Raw genomic sequence first — 16,344 nt, forward strand, 5'->3', positions numbered from 1 at the left:
GACAAAGGGGAAATAAAGGCAGTTGTTCAGCAGTTCAGAGGATATTAACAAAAGCTGCACGACAGTCTTATCTAAAGTAAGAATTTAACCATAAAACCTCAAGTTCCAATAAAGAGAACTTGTTTGGGACAATTATATATCAAATATTGTGCATTTTGCACTTAAGTACTTGTGTGCATGTATAGGGGACTACTTACTTCAGTATCAGAGGCTCCAGGAAACGCAACCTGTAAGTAATGGAACCTAGCAGCTCGTATCGCATTGAACCAGTCGATTATTTCCTGATAGACATACATCAACATGCAAAAAAGAATTTAAGTTTCCTGCATCCATGACTATTATGTAATTTACATACACCGACCAGGCATAGCATTATGACATTATAACATCATGACAGGTGAAGTGAATAACACTGATAATCTCGACATCATTAATAGCTGTTACTGGGTGGAATATATAAGGCAGCAAGTAAACATTTTGTCCTCAAAGTTGATGTGTTAAAAGCAGGAAAAATGGGCAAGTGTAAGGATTTGAGCGAGTTTGACAAGGGCCAAATTGTAATGAATAGACCACCGGGTCAGAGCATTTCCAAAACTGCTGCTCTTGTGGAATGGAAGTAACAGTAGTTAACCGGCGACATGGTCATGGGCAACAAAGGCTCACTGATGCACGCATGTGGTCCGATTAAACAGACGAGCTACTGTAGCTAACATTGCTGTTAATGCTCAACACGTTGTTTTGGCAGCAAAAGGGGGACCAAAACATGGTCATACTGTTATGGCGGTTCGGTGTATTGAGTCATAGCATAGTCATAATTTTTCAACATTTATTCATTTGGAAAAATCATAATCACAAATGTGTCTTAACCTTCCCCTCCTCATGGTACACAAAAATGTTCCTGGTGCTGTTGTCCTTCAGGTAAGTGATCTGAAGTCCATAAGGGTGGCCAATCTTAGCCGGCTGAAAAGTGGCATTAATGGTTTGGATCTTCATCAAGGCCTTCGGCTCCCTAGCCTGCCACAGAGATACAGACTCATATTTACATTAAACCCATTTATATTAATTTTTTATAGTCTATTATTGTTTAGCTGTGCCAATTATCGTTGAATGAATTGACTTCATTAACATATATGTTAATCCTATGAACAGATTTTTCCATAAATGAATACTATAAGCATTTACACAAGAAATTTGGTATTTGTGAACAACCTATATTTTCAGAAAAAAATTTTGTATCATAAGCATACCTCCTAATGTATTTCCACACAAAAAATACTAACTTTTATATTTTACAGAAGGGTGTGAAAAACAAAAAACATCATGTCAATAGAAGCTCTGCAGTCTAAAACACCTTACTGATGATAGAAATCAAACTGTGTATAGTATTTGAAGTTGATAATAATAGTGCTCATGGGTGTGTGTTCATTTACGCATACTACTGTAAAACCTACTTTTTATTATAACTTAACAGTTATGCTATAACATGGCATAAAACAGCTGGTTAGCATAAAATGTTCTGGATGGCATTCCTATGATTAGTTTTAGGGATGATATATATTAAACATATACATACATCACTAAAATACATCATTATAACACAAGCCAAAAAGACTGATAAATGAGATCCAGTTTTGTATCGTGTTCATTGAGAAGAAGTTAAACACAAATTAATTATAGGGCATCTGTGTCATGTCTCAGTAATGGTAACTGCAAGATGAAGGTTCTGTTAGTTAACTTCATAGTTAAATGCCCTTAAAAATGCTATGGAAACACAAATCCTTGAACGTCTTTGAATAAGTACTAAAAAGTAATTACCAAAAGAAAATGCTGACATTATCAATTTTACTTTCAACTGATGCTCAGAATTCTGTTGTGCTATTTATAATGCAATGTTACACATGTATAAATGAACAAACTAATAAATTAGTTCTACATTTCCCTATTAACATAACCACACTATTGTACAGCTACAATGGAATTTACTTTAAACAAATCCTTCAGTCCAACTACTACAATGAATTAACGAAAACCTGACATAAACATATATATTTTAACTTTATACACCTTTAAAAGAGATCAGTGAAGGCAATGTTCTCCAGTCTGAGTTTGTACTGCACAGGGTTGTGAAAGAAACAGCAACAAGCAATTGAAAAAAGCCTTTTAATAGCATGACTATTCAAGAAAGGAGAAGCGGGCAGAGTCAGACGTTCCACGATGATGAGAATGTCAGCATTTTCGACATTTCCACTGGTATTTTTGATCTGTGTAATCACACATATGCAGAGATCACCAAGGAATATGAAGAGCAAAAGAGAAAAGACTCACATCATGCTTGTTGAAATACTTCATTGCCCCCTCTCTTTCTGAGAGAATAAATTTTCGACTCATGAACTGCCCATTGTCTCTGCCTCTTTTCCACAGAAACCCCTCTCGGTAACCTATTAAGAGAATGAGATCAGGTGTCAAAAGAATAGAATGTGAATGTGTTTTCTCATCAAACATTGAAAAGCTTCAAGCACATACATGGGTTCCCTTGGACATCCATAAATAATTTATCGATCATACTATTTTCCAGAGGCAATCAATACATAGCAATATGCTCAGACCTCCCCAACATTTTAAAACACCCTAGACCAAACCATCAAACCCCACATGCACAAACAGAACATATGGTCTTGTGTATCATTTTTAGTTTTAGCAAAGAAAGACTAGATGGGTATTCACAGTGAACACACACTGGTTTAACCCTGATACTGGATTAAGGAAGTACAGTCTGCCACAGGAGCTGTTGATACAGTTCTACACTGCAGTCATTGAATCTGTCCTGTGCTCATCAATCACCATCTGGTTTGGAGCAGCAACAAAACAGGACAGAAACAGACTGCAGAAAACTGTTAAAACAGCTGAAAAAATCATTGGTGCCCCCCTGCCCACCCTCCAGGACTTGTACCATACAAGAACCAGAAACCGGGCAGGAAAAATCATTAATGACCCTTCACACCCTGGACACAACATCTTTCAGCTCCTCCCTTCTGGCAGGCGCTACAGAACTTTGTTCACTAAGACTGCCAGACACAGGAACAGTTTCTTTCCCCAAGCAATCACCCTCACTAACAACTGACCATAATTAAATTCCATGCTCATATCTATGAGTACCACACAAAACTGTCACTCATCACATTATCTGTATATGTTACACACACTATTGCTTCTATATACTGTACAAAGTTTTATAGTAACCTCTCTCGTCATACTGGCACACAATACTGTCATTTGCACTACCATGCACTCCCACACTTTATGTACATTACTGGTCTGTATCCCTATTTATTACCCACACTGTCTATACTGTCTCATATTGTCTGTATTGTCTTGTATAGTCTGTTTTTGTCTTGTTGTGTCTGTCTTGTCATGTATAGGTTTTTATTTATGTATGTACTTTTGAGAGTAACAAACAGCTGGAACCAAATTCCTTGTGTGTGTCAACACACTTGGCCAATAAACCTGATTCTGATTCTGATTCTGATTCTGATTCTGATACTGGAGCAACAGTGTGAATAGGGGGAGGAAAAGACGACGCTTGATACTGCAGAATGTGTAGAGAAAGCTATCTATTACACATACGTATTCTCTCTCTCACAGCCCCTTTATTTCTTTGTTTATTTCCCCAAGGAAAAACCTGAGTCAGGCAGGAACCCCAGCTTGTTGCTGTAACAGACATCTCTTCTTCCACCCATCCATCCATCTATACATCCATGTATGTACAACACAGTCCATAAATATTGAAACAGTGGCAATAACAAGAACAACATCAGAGAGAAAACACAACCTTCAGGACAATTTTGTACAGAGGGATCCCAAGACAAATGACAAAAAACAACCCAAGAGCTTCTGAGGGATATAATTGAAATGGTCTTAAACTGAGTTAGTCACTTGACCTCAACACAACTAAGCTTTTCACTTATAATTGAAATGGTCTTAAACTGAGTCACTCACTTGACCTCAACACAACTATGCTTTTCACTTACTGAAAGCAAAACTCAAGGCAGAATGACCACAACCAGCAACTAAAGCTAGTAAGAGTAAAGGCCTGAGAAAGCATCTCAGGAAAGTAAAATCAGCATGTAATGATTTCTGTAGGTTCCAGACTTCAGACTTTAGCAATGAGTCGACAGAGACATAGCCTTTGAGAACAAATTATTATTATTCAACTCTGTATCTCATTTAAAATAGAACTCAGTGGCGGGCTGTCAGTGCCAGCAAAGCCTTCTCTGCTGGCCTAAACACTATCAAAAGCACTGACCCATATTTACAACCTAAATTCTAATATTTGTTCTATCAAATTGTATTAATTTATTCTCAACAGTTTCTTCTCTTCATTTTCTAGCGTTTCTCTTGGCTGCACTGCTTCCAGTACATGTATGTGGATGTTAGATTTTTAGTCCAATCGGATTTCAGCCACTCACTGCGGTGGTATTAAAAGGTGGATTAAGTCACTGATAGAACTAGTGCACAAGTCACCAAAAAATTTCTAGCAGTCATGTTTATGCTCACTACTGAGCGAATGTTCCTCTTTTAAAAATGTGCTTCTTGTTGTCCCTTCCTCCTGCTTGTTAGCAGCCACTTATGTGATATGAGTTGGGATATTTTGCCAAGGAAATATTTCACTAAAATTTTAATGGACAGAAGGCATTGCTCTACAGAGATGTATTTACCTATTTTGTGTTTATTAATTAAGTGATAACAAGCCTCAAAGCCTTCTTGGGTGTATATGTAAAATTTTGGACATGATCACTGACTAAAGAACTCCAAGTGATTTGGAAAGAGCAAAATAACCCACCACGGAAAAGAAATGGCAGCAATCACACTGATGCAACTTTCTTCACTGCCTGCACACTAAACAGCACTGAGAAGAGCACAAAGCAGTCACAAGAAAACATAAAAACTCAAAGATAAGGCAACTCAGCTATGCTGCTGCCTCAAGCAGTGTGTTCAACAGGAACAATGAATGCACCCTCATCATTCCTCCCAAACAACTACACGTGTTCTCATATATTACTATTTATTACATTGCGTTATCGATTAGAAAAATGCAAATGCATTTTTCTAATCGAAAAAAAAAAAATTTAATTTATTTAAAAATTCAAGCTAAAAATCAACAATAAAAAAATGCAAATGCACTTAACTAAGCAAGCTCCATGATGACATGGCTTACATGGATTGGAGTGGAAGATCTTGAGAGGCCTGCAGTAGCAGACAAAATGTATTTCCTAAAAATCTGCTAAAACACTGGACACTGAATGTTAAATAAATTCTATATGTTTAATTCAGATTATATGTTCTTTCTAAAAGGGGCATAGCTCCAATTAAGATTTCTGATTATTAAGTAACTATGGATGGTATTTTTCAGTTACACTGAGTGCAGAGTTAAAAGACCTTGAGTTGATATTGAGTCCAGTCTCTAGTTTGAAGAGAATTTTTTTGCAAGGGTGAGTGCAGTTGCAAGTGAACACCAAAACATAGTCAAACCATAATGTAATTAAGCTGTTACTGTCTTTCACAACAGTCAAAATATTTGCTTACACAGCTTAGCAGTGGAAATAGTGAGGCTAATTGGTAAAACTTCAATTCGTACAAGAGCATAAAAACTAAGAGCACAAGAGCATAAAAACTGGACTGTGGAGCAATGAAAAGAGATCCTACGGTCCAATGAGTCCAGATTTGCCATCTTCTGAAGATAGATACCTGAATGTACTGAATAACCAGGCTATGCCATGAATGTTTTTTCTTCCCTGATATTTCAGGGATATTTCAGGTTTATATCATGTAAATATTTAGTAAGTACATATAATCTGTAAGTCTGCATTTCCTGTAGCAATGATAACAAACAGAATTTCACTGCATGTCGTACTCTGTATGTATGTGTATGTGACAAATAAAATGTGATTGATTAATTGATTGATTGATTGATAAGTGTCTATAGTGGAAGAATGAAAAAAGGAATCCAGCATAGAGCCTTGTGCTATCCACCAGTGATCTGCATGTAGCAGCAGATCAGCTGTATTTCCTGTTTGTTAGCTTATATGTCTCTCTTGCATAGTCTTTTATGAGCCTCCATACTGTTAATCCATTTCCCATCAAATCCTCTCAGATATGGAATAGCCTTCAAATAGTTTTAGTCATTAGCCTTCCAAATTGTAAATGACCAAATGATAACTGAGATCCAATGCATTAAATCACTGCACGCATATGGATATTGGGTGTACATATAATCTGTAAGTCTGCATTTCCTGTAGCAATGATAAACAGAATAATAGCACAACAATAACATACTACATGTTATCTATGACAGATCATGATCCAACTTTATGGTCCTGTATTACTGATCAGGTCTTTCACATTAAGCCCCTCAAACTGTCTCACTGAAATTAGACATTATAATTAAATAAAGACAATAATAAAGACACAACAGGGAGGGGTAAGACTTCAAATAAGCATTAATAACCACAATAAAAACATGTAAAAGATGAGAGTGAGAGGCAGTCTAACTGAACAAACACAACTCCAGCTTTTTCCTATCTGTTAGGTAAATACCACTACCTCAAACTACCTCTAGACATTTTCTAGACAATACATTCTGAAGCTTCAGTCAAGAATTCAAAACAAAACCTGTACAATTTAAGCCCATTACATCGATTATACAAAGAACACAGAATTACGCTTTAGTATGTTTTAAGTGTTTTTATGTCTGGAAGTTCATACCACAAGCCACTACTGTAGCTTCTTCAGAAGGGTAAAAAATTAAGAGCTATTTTTGCAGCTCTGCTTAGAGTAGCACAATTAATCAATTTAAAGGAAGAACTGAGTTTGTCTGATTCTGTAATGGCATCGCCTGCCTGTAAATTTAAGACATTTTACAAAGGCCATACTGTAGTTAAATCACAACAGCTACTTATGCAAAATGCCATCTTGCTACTGCAATTGTAAAAATAACATTCCATCCTCTTTTGTAAAAAGACTTTTATTAACACCATTCAAAGGGGCACTTTAATTTGGCGTAATAACAAGAATAACAAATTCACAGCATTAAAAACATTTTCTTATGAATAGTTTAGTAACATTTTTGTTGCATTGTGCCAGCTGATGATTCTTCTCATCAGCTGCAGCTCCGCCCTCCACTCGTGCACCGCTGGCACAAACAGGAGTCACCAAACTCTTTTGCTGCTCACATTCTAATAACTTTCCTTGTGAGTTACAAGGAAAGATTAAGGCTAGTTAACAGAAGGTGGTATAGATTGCTTAACTGAAGCTTGAGAGCAAAAACCACCCCTGTTTCTTCAAGTTTCATCACTTCTTCAGATCTTAGCCTATAAACAGCACATAGGTGAGAACTGCTTGGTTGGTTGATGTGTGAAATTCTGCAGCCACACAAGAACTTTGATAAGACTTTGATAAAGAATATGGTGTTTGTGTGTTTGGGTGCCACAGCATCATTCACATTACAAGGATTTATTATAAGAAATACAAAAATAAAAGTAATTGAAATTTAAAACTAAAATTTGTCTGGGTGCAAAAAAATAAGAAAATATGTGTTTTACATGCAAGTAAGTAGCTATTTTAACTATATGTAAACAATGTCTAACCTACAACACTAGCATATGCTATACCGTATGCAGTGTGCATATACTAATATAATATCCAACATCCCTGTGTCATCTGCAGAGACCTTCATGTTTCTGGGAACTACCATTTCCCAAGACCTGAAATGGGAGTCCAACTTAAACTCTATTCTAAAAAGGGAAGAGGATGTACTTTCTATGCCAATTAAGGAAGTATGCCACATAAGCTGTTGATACAGTTCTACACTGCAGTCATTGAATCTGTCCTGTGCACATCCATCACCATTTGGTTTGGAGCAGCATCAAAGCAGGACAGGAACAGACTGCAGCAAACAGTTAAAACAGCAAAAAACATGGGTGCTCATTTACAACTTTCTAATGATATTCACTGCTTTATATCTATTAATTCTGCTTTATGAGAACCGTTAGTCATCATTTCATTCCCATATGTTACACACACTGTTGCTGCTGTATATTGTAAAATAGTTCTAAAGTATCCTCTTTATCTTACGTGACACATAATACTGCTATTTGCACTACCATGCACTCTCACACTCTATGTACATTACTAATCTGTAATTTACTCTGTATATTGTGTTCTATTTAATACTTGTGTGTATATATATATATATATATATATATATATATATATATATATATATATATATATATATATATATAATATATTGTTTTGTCCATATTGTCTTTTTATTGTCTGTTTTGTCTTATATAGTCTAAGCTAAATGTATAATGTTATTTATGGTTGTACCTTTATTTATGTCAACTTGTGTGTGTCAACACATTTGGCTAATAAACCTGATTCTGATTCTGATACAGGAAATATTAAGGCAGTTCAGATTTAAATCTAATCAAAATTGGTGGATTTTTACACTACATTTTTACACTAAGTCAAATACCTGCAACAAGAGCTAAAAATAAAACCATTAATGTTTAGCATACAAGCAGGCCAAGGTTGTTTAAATGATTTTCTTTGCTTTTATACAATGTTAATGCCTATTGAAGCTGTATTGCTAATCTCCAGTTTGTCTGTATCAGTATAATAATACTGTAAATTCATTAATATTTTAATAAGAATTTAAAACAATGCAAATAAATTAAATAATATTTTAATGCATTTGCGATGCAAATAAAACTGTATTTGTTATTATTTCTCTTACTACCTTCCCTGCCCCTCTGTACCCTCTGACACCCCACACAGACACACACACACACACACACACACACACACACACACACACACTTTGGTAATCAATGGATCCAGGTTGAGCATGGAGAGTGTATATGTATATGTACATAGAGTGGGTATGTGAGAGTATCAGTCAAAGAGAAGCCAAAATATTATCTTACCTGCTGAGTATGGCTCTTGTCTCTCCACATTAATAAACTCGTTCCTCTCATACTTGGCTCGGATCCATTGTTCCCGCAGCAGCCTGTGAGGGGCAAAGGCACATTCTCAATTCATATTCTTGCTTTTTCTAGCCTTATCACTCTATCACGCTGTTTTGCATCTTATTTAATAGCCAGTAGCATAACTTTATTATTGGCCCATGTGCACATATTATATTTGTGCTCTACTGACATTGTCATTCCAATTAAAATATCTGCATGTCCGAAATCCACAGAATTATTATTTTATAACAGTAACCTTCATAACCCTTTTATACCCAAGTTATATTGTTTACATTGGCCCAGGCATAACCTAACATGATTACAGTATTGAATTAAACAAGCACAGCAGCATGAAATTTATTCATAAGTATATCTAGTAAATGCATTGTAGCATTTACCAGATAAAGTGTGGTATTAAGGGGACACTACAAGGCATCAGAAGAACTAGAAGTTGATTCAATAGGTATAACACGCAGCACACACACACACACACACACACACACACACACACACACACACACACACACAGACTCTACTTCCTTCCGTTTTGTTTTAGAGATTTCGCACCTCATGAACCCAACATAACTCAATGCTTTGCATGTAGTTGTATTTGTATCAGTGTAAATTATAACAAATTGACCACAGCAGGCCTGTTAACAAAACTGCACACAAGAGACATAACAGGGCTTCATACAGTGTGACAGTATTATCAGAGACAACATTCTTATGTAGTGTGATTTCCACTATGTGCTAACTCAGAAAAGAACATACTTGCAGTATGCGTGTGTGTGTGTGTGTGTGTGTGTGTGTGTGTGTGTGTGTGTGTGTGTGTGTGTAAATTAGTGTGTATGTGTGTTGTACATTTCAGCTGGATCACTGATCTTTGCCAGAAGATATATAACTGCCAATTTTCTAAATGTTTAAAACTAAAACTAAAACTCATTAACTGAATGCTATTTTTTGCAAACCTAGTGCAATGGCCATTATCTGGCCATGTGTGAATAAGGGAGAATAAAGAACTATATAGCAAACCTGAAAACTATTATTCCAGGTAACCCTGCTGTTACTGGTTTACTGGTAAATCTACCATCTTATAAATATGGGCCATAATCACAAATTATGTGAAAACAAACCAATGATGACAAAAAAAACAAGTAAAACTTCGTGTAATATAATGGCCACTTCTAGTATAGTCCTAAATTAGCATGACTAAAGAGGTTGGTAGTTTCCCTGGCAAGCTTCAGTATATTCACTATAATAGACTACAACTGTGGGAACCACAGAGGTGTTAAGTTTAAGCAATATTAATATCCGTAAAATTAAAAAAACCAAAAAGGAACCTGAGTGGTGTTAATACTAAAGTCCTTGTCAGCATACAATGCCCACCATTTGCACGCTTTATAAAAATAAGCTAAGAATGTTGTGAAAATTTTAACCTTTTTACTTTACTTTTAAGTTTTTTTCACAAAATATCTTTGTTGTGCCACAACTACTGGCATGCTTTTAGGTTTACTTTGTGCTAGCTCCCATTGCCAAGTTAACAGTTTTGAGTCTTTTCCTATTATGCCTAATGAGGTTAGAGCATTCATGGCAAGGGATCATCTCTAGGTTACGTATGTAACCCTGGTTCCCTTAGGGAACGAGACGCTGCTTCAACAACGCTTGGTAATGCTTCCATGTGTCCACGCTCTAAATCACGTGTGTAACTTGATCAATGGAAAGGGTGACTTCACGACCAGGAAGCTACAAATGCACATGCTGTGGGAATAACGCTAGGGAGTGTGGCCTGGAGACACAGCCTCTAGTTCCCTCAGGGAACCAGGGTTACATACGTAAGCTAGAGATGTTCCCTTTCAGGAACTCGAGCTGCGTCAACAACACTTTGTGAACGAGCGTACAATACCGCCAGACTGACCAGTCCCTGCCTAGAGTGGATGGGCACAGCTAGGCCGAAGGAAAGAGGAGCCAGGAGTGGCCCTATGATCAAGGCTATAGAACCTGATGAAGGTCAGTAGGGTGGACCAGCCCGTAACGTTGCAAATTTCTTGGAGAGATGCTCCAAGAAAGGTTAAGGGAGACACTCGCTGGAGATCGTTGTGCCCCGAAACACCATATGTGGCAGGGTTAACAAGCCAACCTCCTGAGAGTACAGAAAAGAGTATACTGAGAGGCACACCGCCCCCCCAAAACCCCCACCCCCCACCCCTGCGTAGGCCCCTGTCAGGGTCTCTGGGCCGAAGCCCTCTTGTTGAAGATGATGGTCCTCACATCCGTCAGCTTCTTTAGGCTTCAGCCTAGAGTGTCGCCCAGGGTCCCTAGCAGGCGGAGTCCAAGTTGCGACGATGTGTTTTTGGGCTTAACAGCAAGGGAGATAGTGCTGGAACGCCGCCAATTAAAATGACCATGACCAATGACTGTATTTACGCCATAACCACGCCTTGAAGTAGGTCAGCCTGATAAGCGGCTGACCAGCTGCCGTGTAAGCTTTGCCCACCAAGACCGAGAAAGTCCAAAGGGGCCTAGTGGGCAGTGCTGGTGCCTTAAGGCAGTGGTCCCCAACCTTTTTTATGGTTTGATGTCGAACAATATTTTCACGAACCGGTTTAATATCGGACAATATTTTCAAGGATTGGCCTTTAAGGTGTGGTGGATAAATGCAACAAAATAAAATAATACGACTGGCATAGAAACTGGCATTTTCTAAATATAATAATAAATGTAAATCCACTGTGTTGTTGTTTGTTAATATTGCTAACTTTGGGGTTTGAATTTAGCAGTAATGTATTATGTGTTAGCGGCCGAAGCAGCCCCTTTAAGAAGGTAGGGGATGTAGGTAAGACATGTGACGGAGGCATCTTCACATGCATCAAGAGTGAGTTATAGACAGATGTGGCGAAGATAATTCAGTAATTTTCCAAAATAAAACATCGTTCAGAATCAGATAATAAATAAAACGGAAATAATGAAAGTTATGTATTCTTTCTGTCCGGCCTGGTGCCAATTTACCCGCAGACCGGCACCCGGGGGTTGGGGACCACTGCCTTAAGGGATGATGCAGCACCCGGATGGAGATAGCCAACTAGCGTCTCTTGAACCCACAGTATCACCTCATAGCCACACTCCTTCAGCCCTACTGCAATTGCATAGAGTTTGACATTGGAACTTAAGAGAAGGGCCGAATATGGGCAGCTCCAGAAGGTCTGCGGAAACAAGGCAGACCCAAATGTGGAGGCAGTGAGCGTTTTGTCCAGCTTACTTGGCGGATGGTGCTTCTGCTTTTCATCTGGCCAAGCGATTTTGAGCTTGGCAACAGCACAAGTCACCACCTCCAAAAGCTTCCAAATAGGTGAGTTAGCTGGCATCCATACCCTCCCCCTCCTCGGAGGAAGAGAGGTAAAGCACAGCGTTCCCTCCACAGGGAGAAGAAAAAAACGCCGAATGGCGTGCTTCTGAACCCCACAACGTGGATCACCGCTTTGCCTCGCCTTGGCAAAAAGCGGGGCCAGAGTGCTGTTATAGCTTCCTGGTTGAGTCGTCACCCCGCCGATGAAGTTGTGCCTTTCCGTTGGATAGATTACACACCGTGATTTAAAGTTCCTGAAAGGGAACTGAAAACAATTCTTCCTTGCAGAATCTCTCCAAATCCTTCACATTTCATTCAAGTCAGAGAACTAGAATGGCCATGGCATGACCTTGATTTTGTGGTCAGTAAACCATGTTTGTGTGTATTTTGGATCATTGTCCTGCTAGAAGATCCAGCCACAGTCCATTTTAGGCTTTTCTGCAGAGGCAGTAAAACTGTTAAATACTAAATACTGTTGCATGTTCTAAACTTGTGTGATCAATGTTTCTCTGGGACCTACTAGCATTTATCAGGCTAGTCCGCTTGGAGTATTTCTTTAATACATTTCAGCATGGTTAAAGATCACATGGGCATTGGACAAGAAGCCAAAAGGCATATAATGACTATATAAACACTAGTTCTTTACTTACTGGCAGTCTGTGTGTGTTGGGATGTAATAGAAGGCTGGCACCATCTGTTGATATTTGACTTTTGCAGTGCTGTTGCCAATGGAGGCCATCAACTAAAGAGAGAGACAGACAGTGTTTTGTCATGAATTTCAACAGCTTCACATTAAATATGTAAAAAAACAAAAGTTATAAACAAGAAAATGCAGTTTTGCAGTTATATATATTGAAAGTTAAATCTATACAAGCCGCAGGGTAGGGAGGTTAGTTGCATCGATCTTTCTGTTTCTTTCACTGTCTTTGCATGTGTGCACATGTTCTCACATGAAGATGCCCTTCAGTAAAGGGTTGAATGGTTATTACACACTGGAAACTAGAGTAACATATGACGCATGATCTACAATAGATAGTCATTCTTCCACTGTCCAGTTTTGGTGGACCTTTGCCCACCAAAGGTTCAATATTGAAGCGATCCCTCCTGGACCTTTCATCATGCTGAGTAGAGATATGTACTGATAAAAGTAAAAAAGAAAAAAGGGTCAAGACCACCAACCTGGGCAAAAAACACATGCCCAGAAATAATTATATTTGGTTGCATATCCATTTCTTGCAATAATTGTATGAGGTCTATGACTCACTGACATTAACAAATTGTTGGTTTCTTCTTTCTTGAGTTTTTCTTTTTACAGGTCTTGCATGTTCAGGGGGTTTGTCCATACAGCCTCCTTTTCTGTAACTGAAATGCATGCTTAACTGGTTTCAGGTCTAATAATTGGTTTGCCTAGTGTGAAAACTTTTTACTTTTACCATGATAAAGTCATTTGTTGAGTTTGCAGTATGGTTAAGATCATTGTCTTGCTGCATGATAAAGTTCCTCCAGATTAATTTGAATTCATTTAATTTTATTTCTACCATCATGAGTTACATCATCACTAAATATTATAAGAATCTTTCAGTTGTAGCCATGCAGACCAATCCATGACACTTCCTCCACCATGTTTTATGGAGGAGCTAGTATGTTTTGGACAGTGAGCAAAAACATTTTTCCTCCAAACTTTGTGATACATTCCCCCCTGCCCTGTAAAGGTTGTTGCTGATGCTACTGTTTTTTGGGGGTTTTTCTTCACAGTGCTCACAAGGTTTCTAACTGTTGTTTTCAATGGCTGACCCAATTTATGTCTGTTGCTCAGTACACTAGTGGTGTCTTTCTTTTTCAGGATATTCCAAATTGCTGCATTGGCTAGTTCTCAATGTTTGTGACTTGTCTCTGATTTTCCCTCTTTTTCTCAGATTCAAAAGGGTTTTCTTTTCTCATATAGACATTTTTTTTCTGTGGCTTACCCTTTAAAAAAATCTAGTCTTCACAGATTAAAAAAAACTTAAACCAAGAGTAGAAATAATAGTTTAAGGATCAGTTTAACAGGGCACATCTGGGCAACATGAAATGCCTGTAAGTCATGTCAGTGTATATTTGCTCGCCTAAAATAAGTGTCTATATGGTAAGTAAAAATTGCGTTACGGTAGGTGCACATATGAAAGCAGATACCTCTGCAACTACCTGAACATTCTGCGATCATAGATTTTAAAAATAGCATAAATGTATACAAAGCACAGCTAACAAAAGCCACATAGTGTAAGTTAAAATATCTGTCAAACTCAATATAATGTTTGTCATTCCCACTTTTGATTGGTGTGTAGAACGTGGTTTATAACAGGTTTTAAGAAGGTGTGTTCTTCTTCTTGAAAAAGTATTTATGAATAACAATAATTAAGAACTACTGCCTTCTCAATAAAGCATCATTTCACATAACTGTACAAACAGCTATATTTTTTCATCTTTAAATTATTCAACTGTTTCCTCCTTGCTCATAAAAAAAAAAAATTCTCTTAGTTCATGGTCTAATGAATTGTGCTCCATTAAAAGCTTTGCTGGCGATAGTAGAAGACAGGGACAAAGCCTAAGCTGCAGTAGAAACATTTTAGCACTAAGGAAGGCAGAGTCAAGACTCAAAAATACTGCCACGGAAAAGCTACTTTATTCCACAACCAGGATTCTCGAATTCTCCTGCTTGAAGGCAAGCAATTCCCAAAAATCAAACATGTAGAGGCACTGCCAGTTACTGTTTTGGGGACAGCCTGGCATACTTGCAGAGGTAGAACTCAATTCTAGTCACCCAAGATTAACTTATTTAATTTTAACTCAAGCAAATTAAATAAACAGTAAGAGAATTTGATAGAAAAAACAGTTTACATAATGAAAGTAAATGCAGCAGATGCACCAATTTTCATTTTAAATGCATTTTAACTACTGCTAAATTATGTTTAAATGCTTTATTGGCTATGCACATGTAAACATGGTGATAACATAGACAGATTTAAACAGTGACAGTTTAAAATCATTTGCTAGCCACCATCTCCATTAACATCAAGCTGTTTGAAAGGGTTGCACAACAGACCTTCCGAAGCAACAACCACAACAACAGCAACTTAACTGTGTCACAATCACAAATTTAACAGGAATTATGTGTGTGGGTCAGATGAGACCAAATCAGACTTCATGATTCAGTTTACATAGGTACCAGGGATTATTGTATCATTTACTATATTATGACTGCTAGAATGGATTTTCTATATTTCTCTCCCTCCATGAGAAAATAACAAATCAAATTGTTTATTACCTACTTTTTAATATCCCATCCTGATAGACACCCCTGTGGTTTTGCAGGCAAGTAGCCACTTGCATTGGAACAACTGAAATAATTTTTTACTACTGCTGCTTGAAATATTTCAGTCATCCTTAGAGTATAATCTATACTAGATACTATCCTAATTAAAAGAGGTTATTACAATAACAAATAAGCAGCCAGTAGCTTCAGGAAGCGTATGACCTGACCAAATGCTTTTTAGCCTTGATGCACCACTTCTGGGTGCATGCAGCACTAATCTGTGAAGACTAGATTTTTTTTGTTAAGGATAAGCTACAATGTAACGGTTACATGCCAAAAGCATGTATATGTTTGTATAGTTTTCTTCTCTATCTGACCCCTGTCTTCCTGTCTTGTCTTTCCTCAAATGCAGTTGCCGGTTGCTTTAATTGGGGCATTATGGGGGATCTGGCATCACCAAAGAGGTGGGGCTTCGAGGATTAAAGCACCGTCACAGAGGAAGGAAAGGGGGAGATAGTGAGAGAAGCAGGAACCTAGAATTTTGCTCTGCAATTAAAGCAAACCCCTGTCTGTAGTTTACCCCCCGCTGAATAGCGATAACTTCTCTTTTACATATACATTTATACATAAACTTATATCCACCCATTAACCTGCTGTTACTACTGCTTTCGAATGCGCCA

The 16,344-nt window shown here is 37.7% G+C and overlaps 1 protein-coding gene and 1 long non-coding RNA gene across 4 annotated transcripts in view; one reads left to right on the top strand and one right to left on the bottom strand.

The window, feature by feature from the left end:
* The window catches only part of LOC124397061 (arf-GAP with dual PH domain-containing protein 1), a 38,428-nt gene that overhangs the window by 5,201 nt on the left and 16,883 nt on the right, over positions 1-16,344 (bottom strand). For 2 of the 3 annotated variants that reach the window (XM_046866515.1, XM_046866516.1), the window contains exons 3-9: positions 13,641-13,734; positions 13,323-13,510; positions 13,023-13,114; positions 8,988-9,070; positions 2,326-2,438; positions 868-1,014; positions 198-281 (exon numbers count right to left, since the gene is read on the bottom strand). In XM_046866515.1, coding sequence (XP_046722471.1) covers positions 198-281; positions 868-1,014; positions 2,326-2,438; positions 8,988-9,070; positions 13,023-13,114; positions 13,323-13,412 — 609 coding nt within the window. In that variant the 5' untranslated portion in view covers positions 13,413-13,510; positions 13,641-13,734. The remainder of the gene's footprint in view (positions 1-197; positions 282-867; positions 1,015-2,325; positions 2,439-8,987; positions 9,071-13,022; positions 13,115-13,322; positions 13,511-13,640; positions 13,735-16,344) is intronic. The other variant, XM_046866514.1, reaches the window with a different exon arrangement.
* LOC124397064 lies at positions 5-8,164 on the top strand. Its single transcript, XR_006927882.1, has 3 exons — positions 5-229; positions 3,673-3,757; positions 7,723-8,164. It is a non-coding gene; the product is annotated as an uncharacterized LOC124397064 (long non-coding RNA).

The sequence above is a fragment of the Silurus meridionalis genome, chromosome 14 (assembly GCF_014805685.1).
Source record: "Silurus meridionalis isolate SWU-2019-XX chromosome 14, ASM1480568v1, whole genome shotgun sequence".
NCBI classification, from domain to species: Eukaryota; Metazoa; Chordata; class Actinopteri; order Siluriformes; family Siluridae; genus Silurus; species Silurus meridionalis.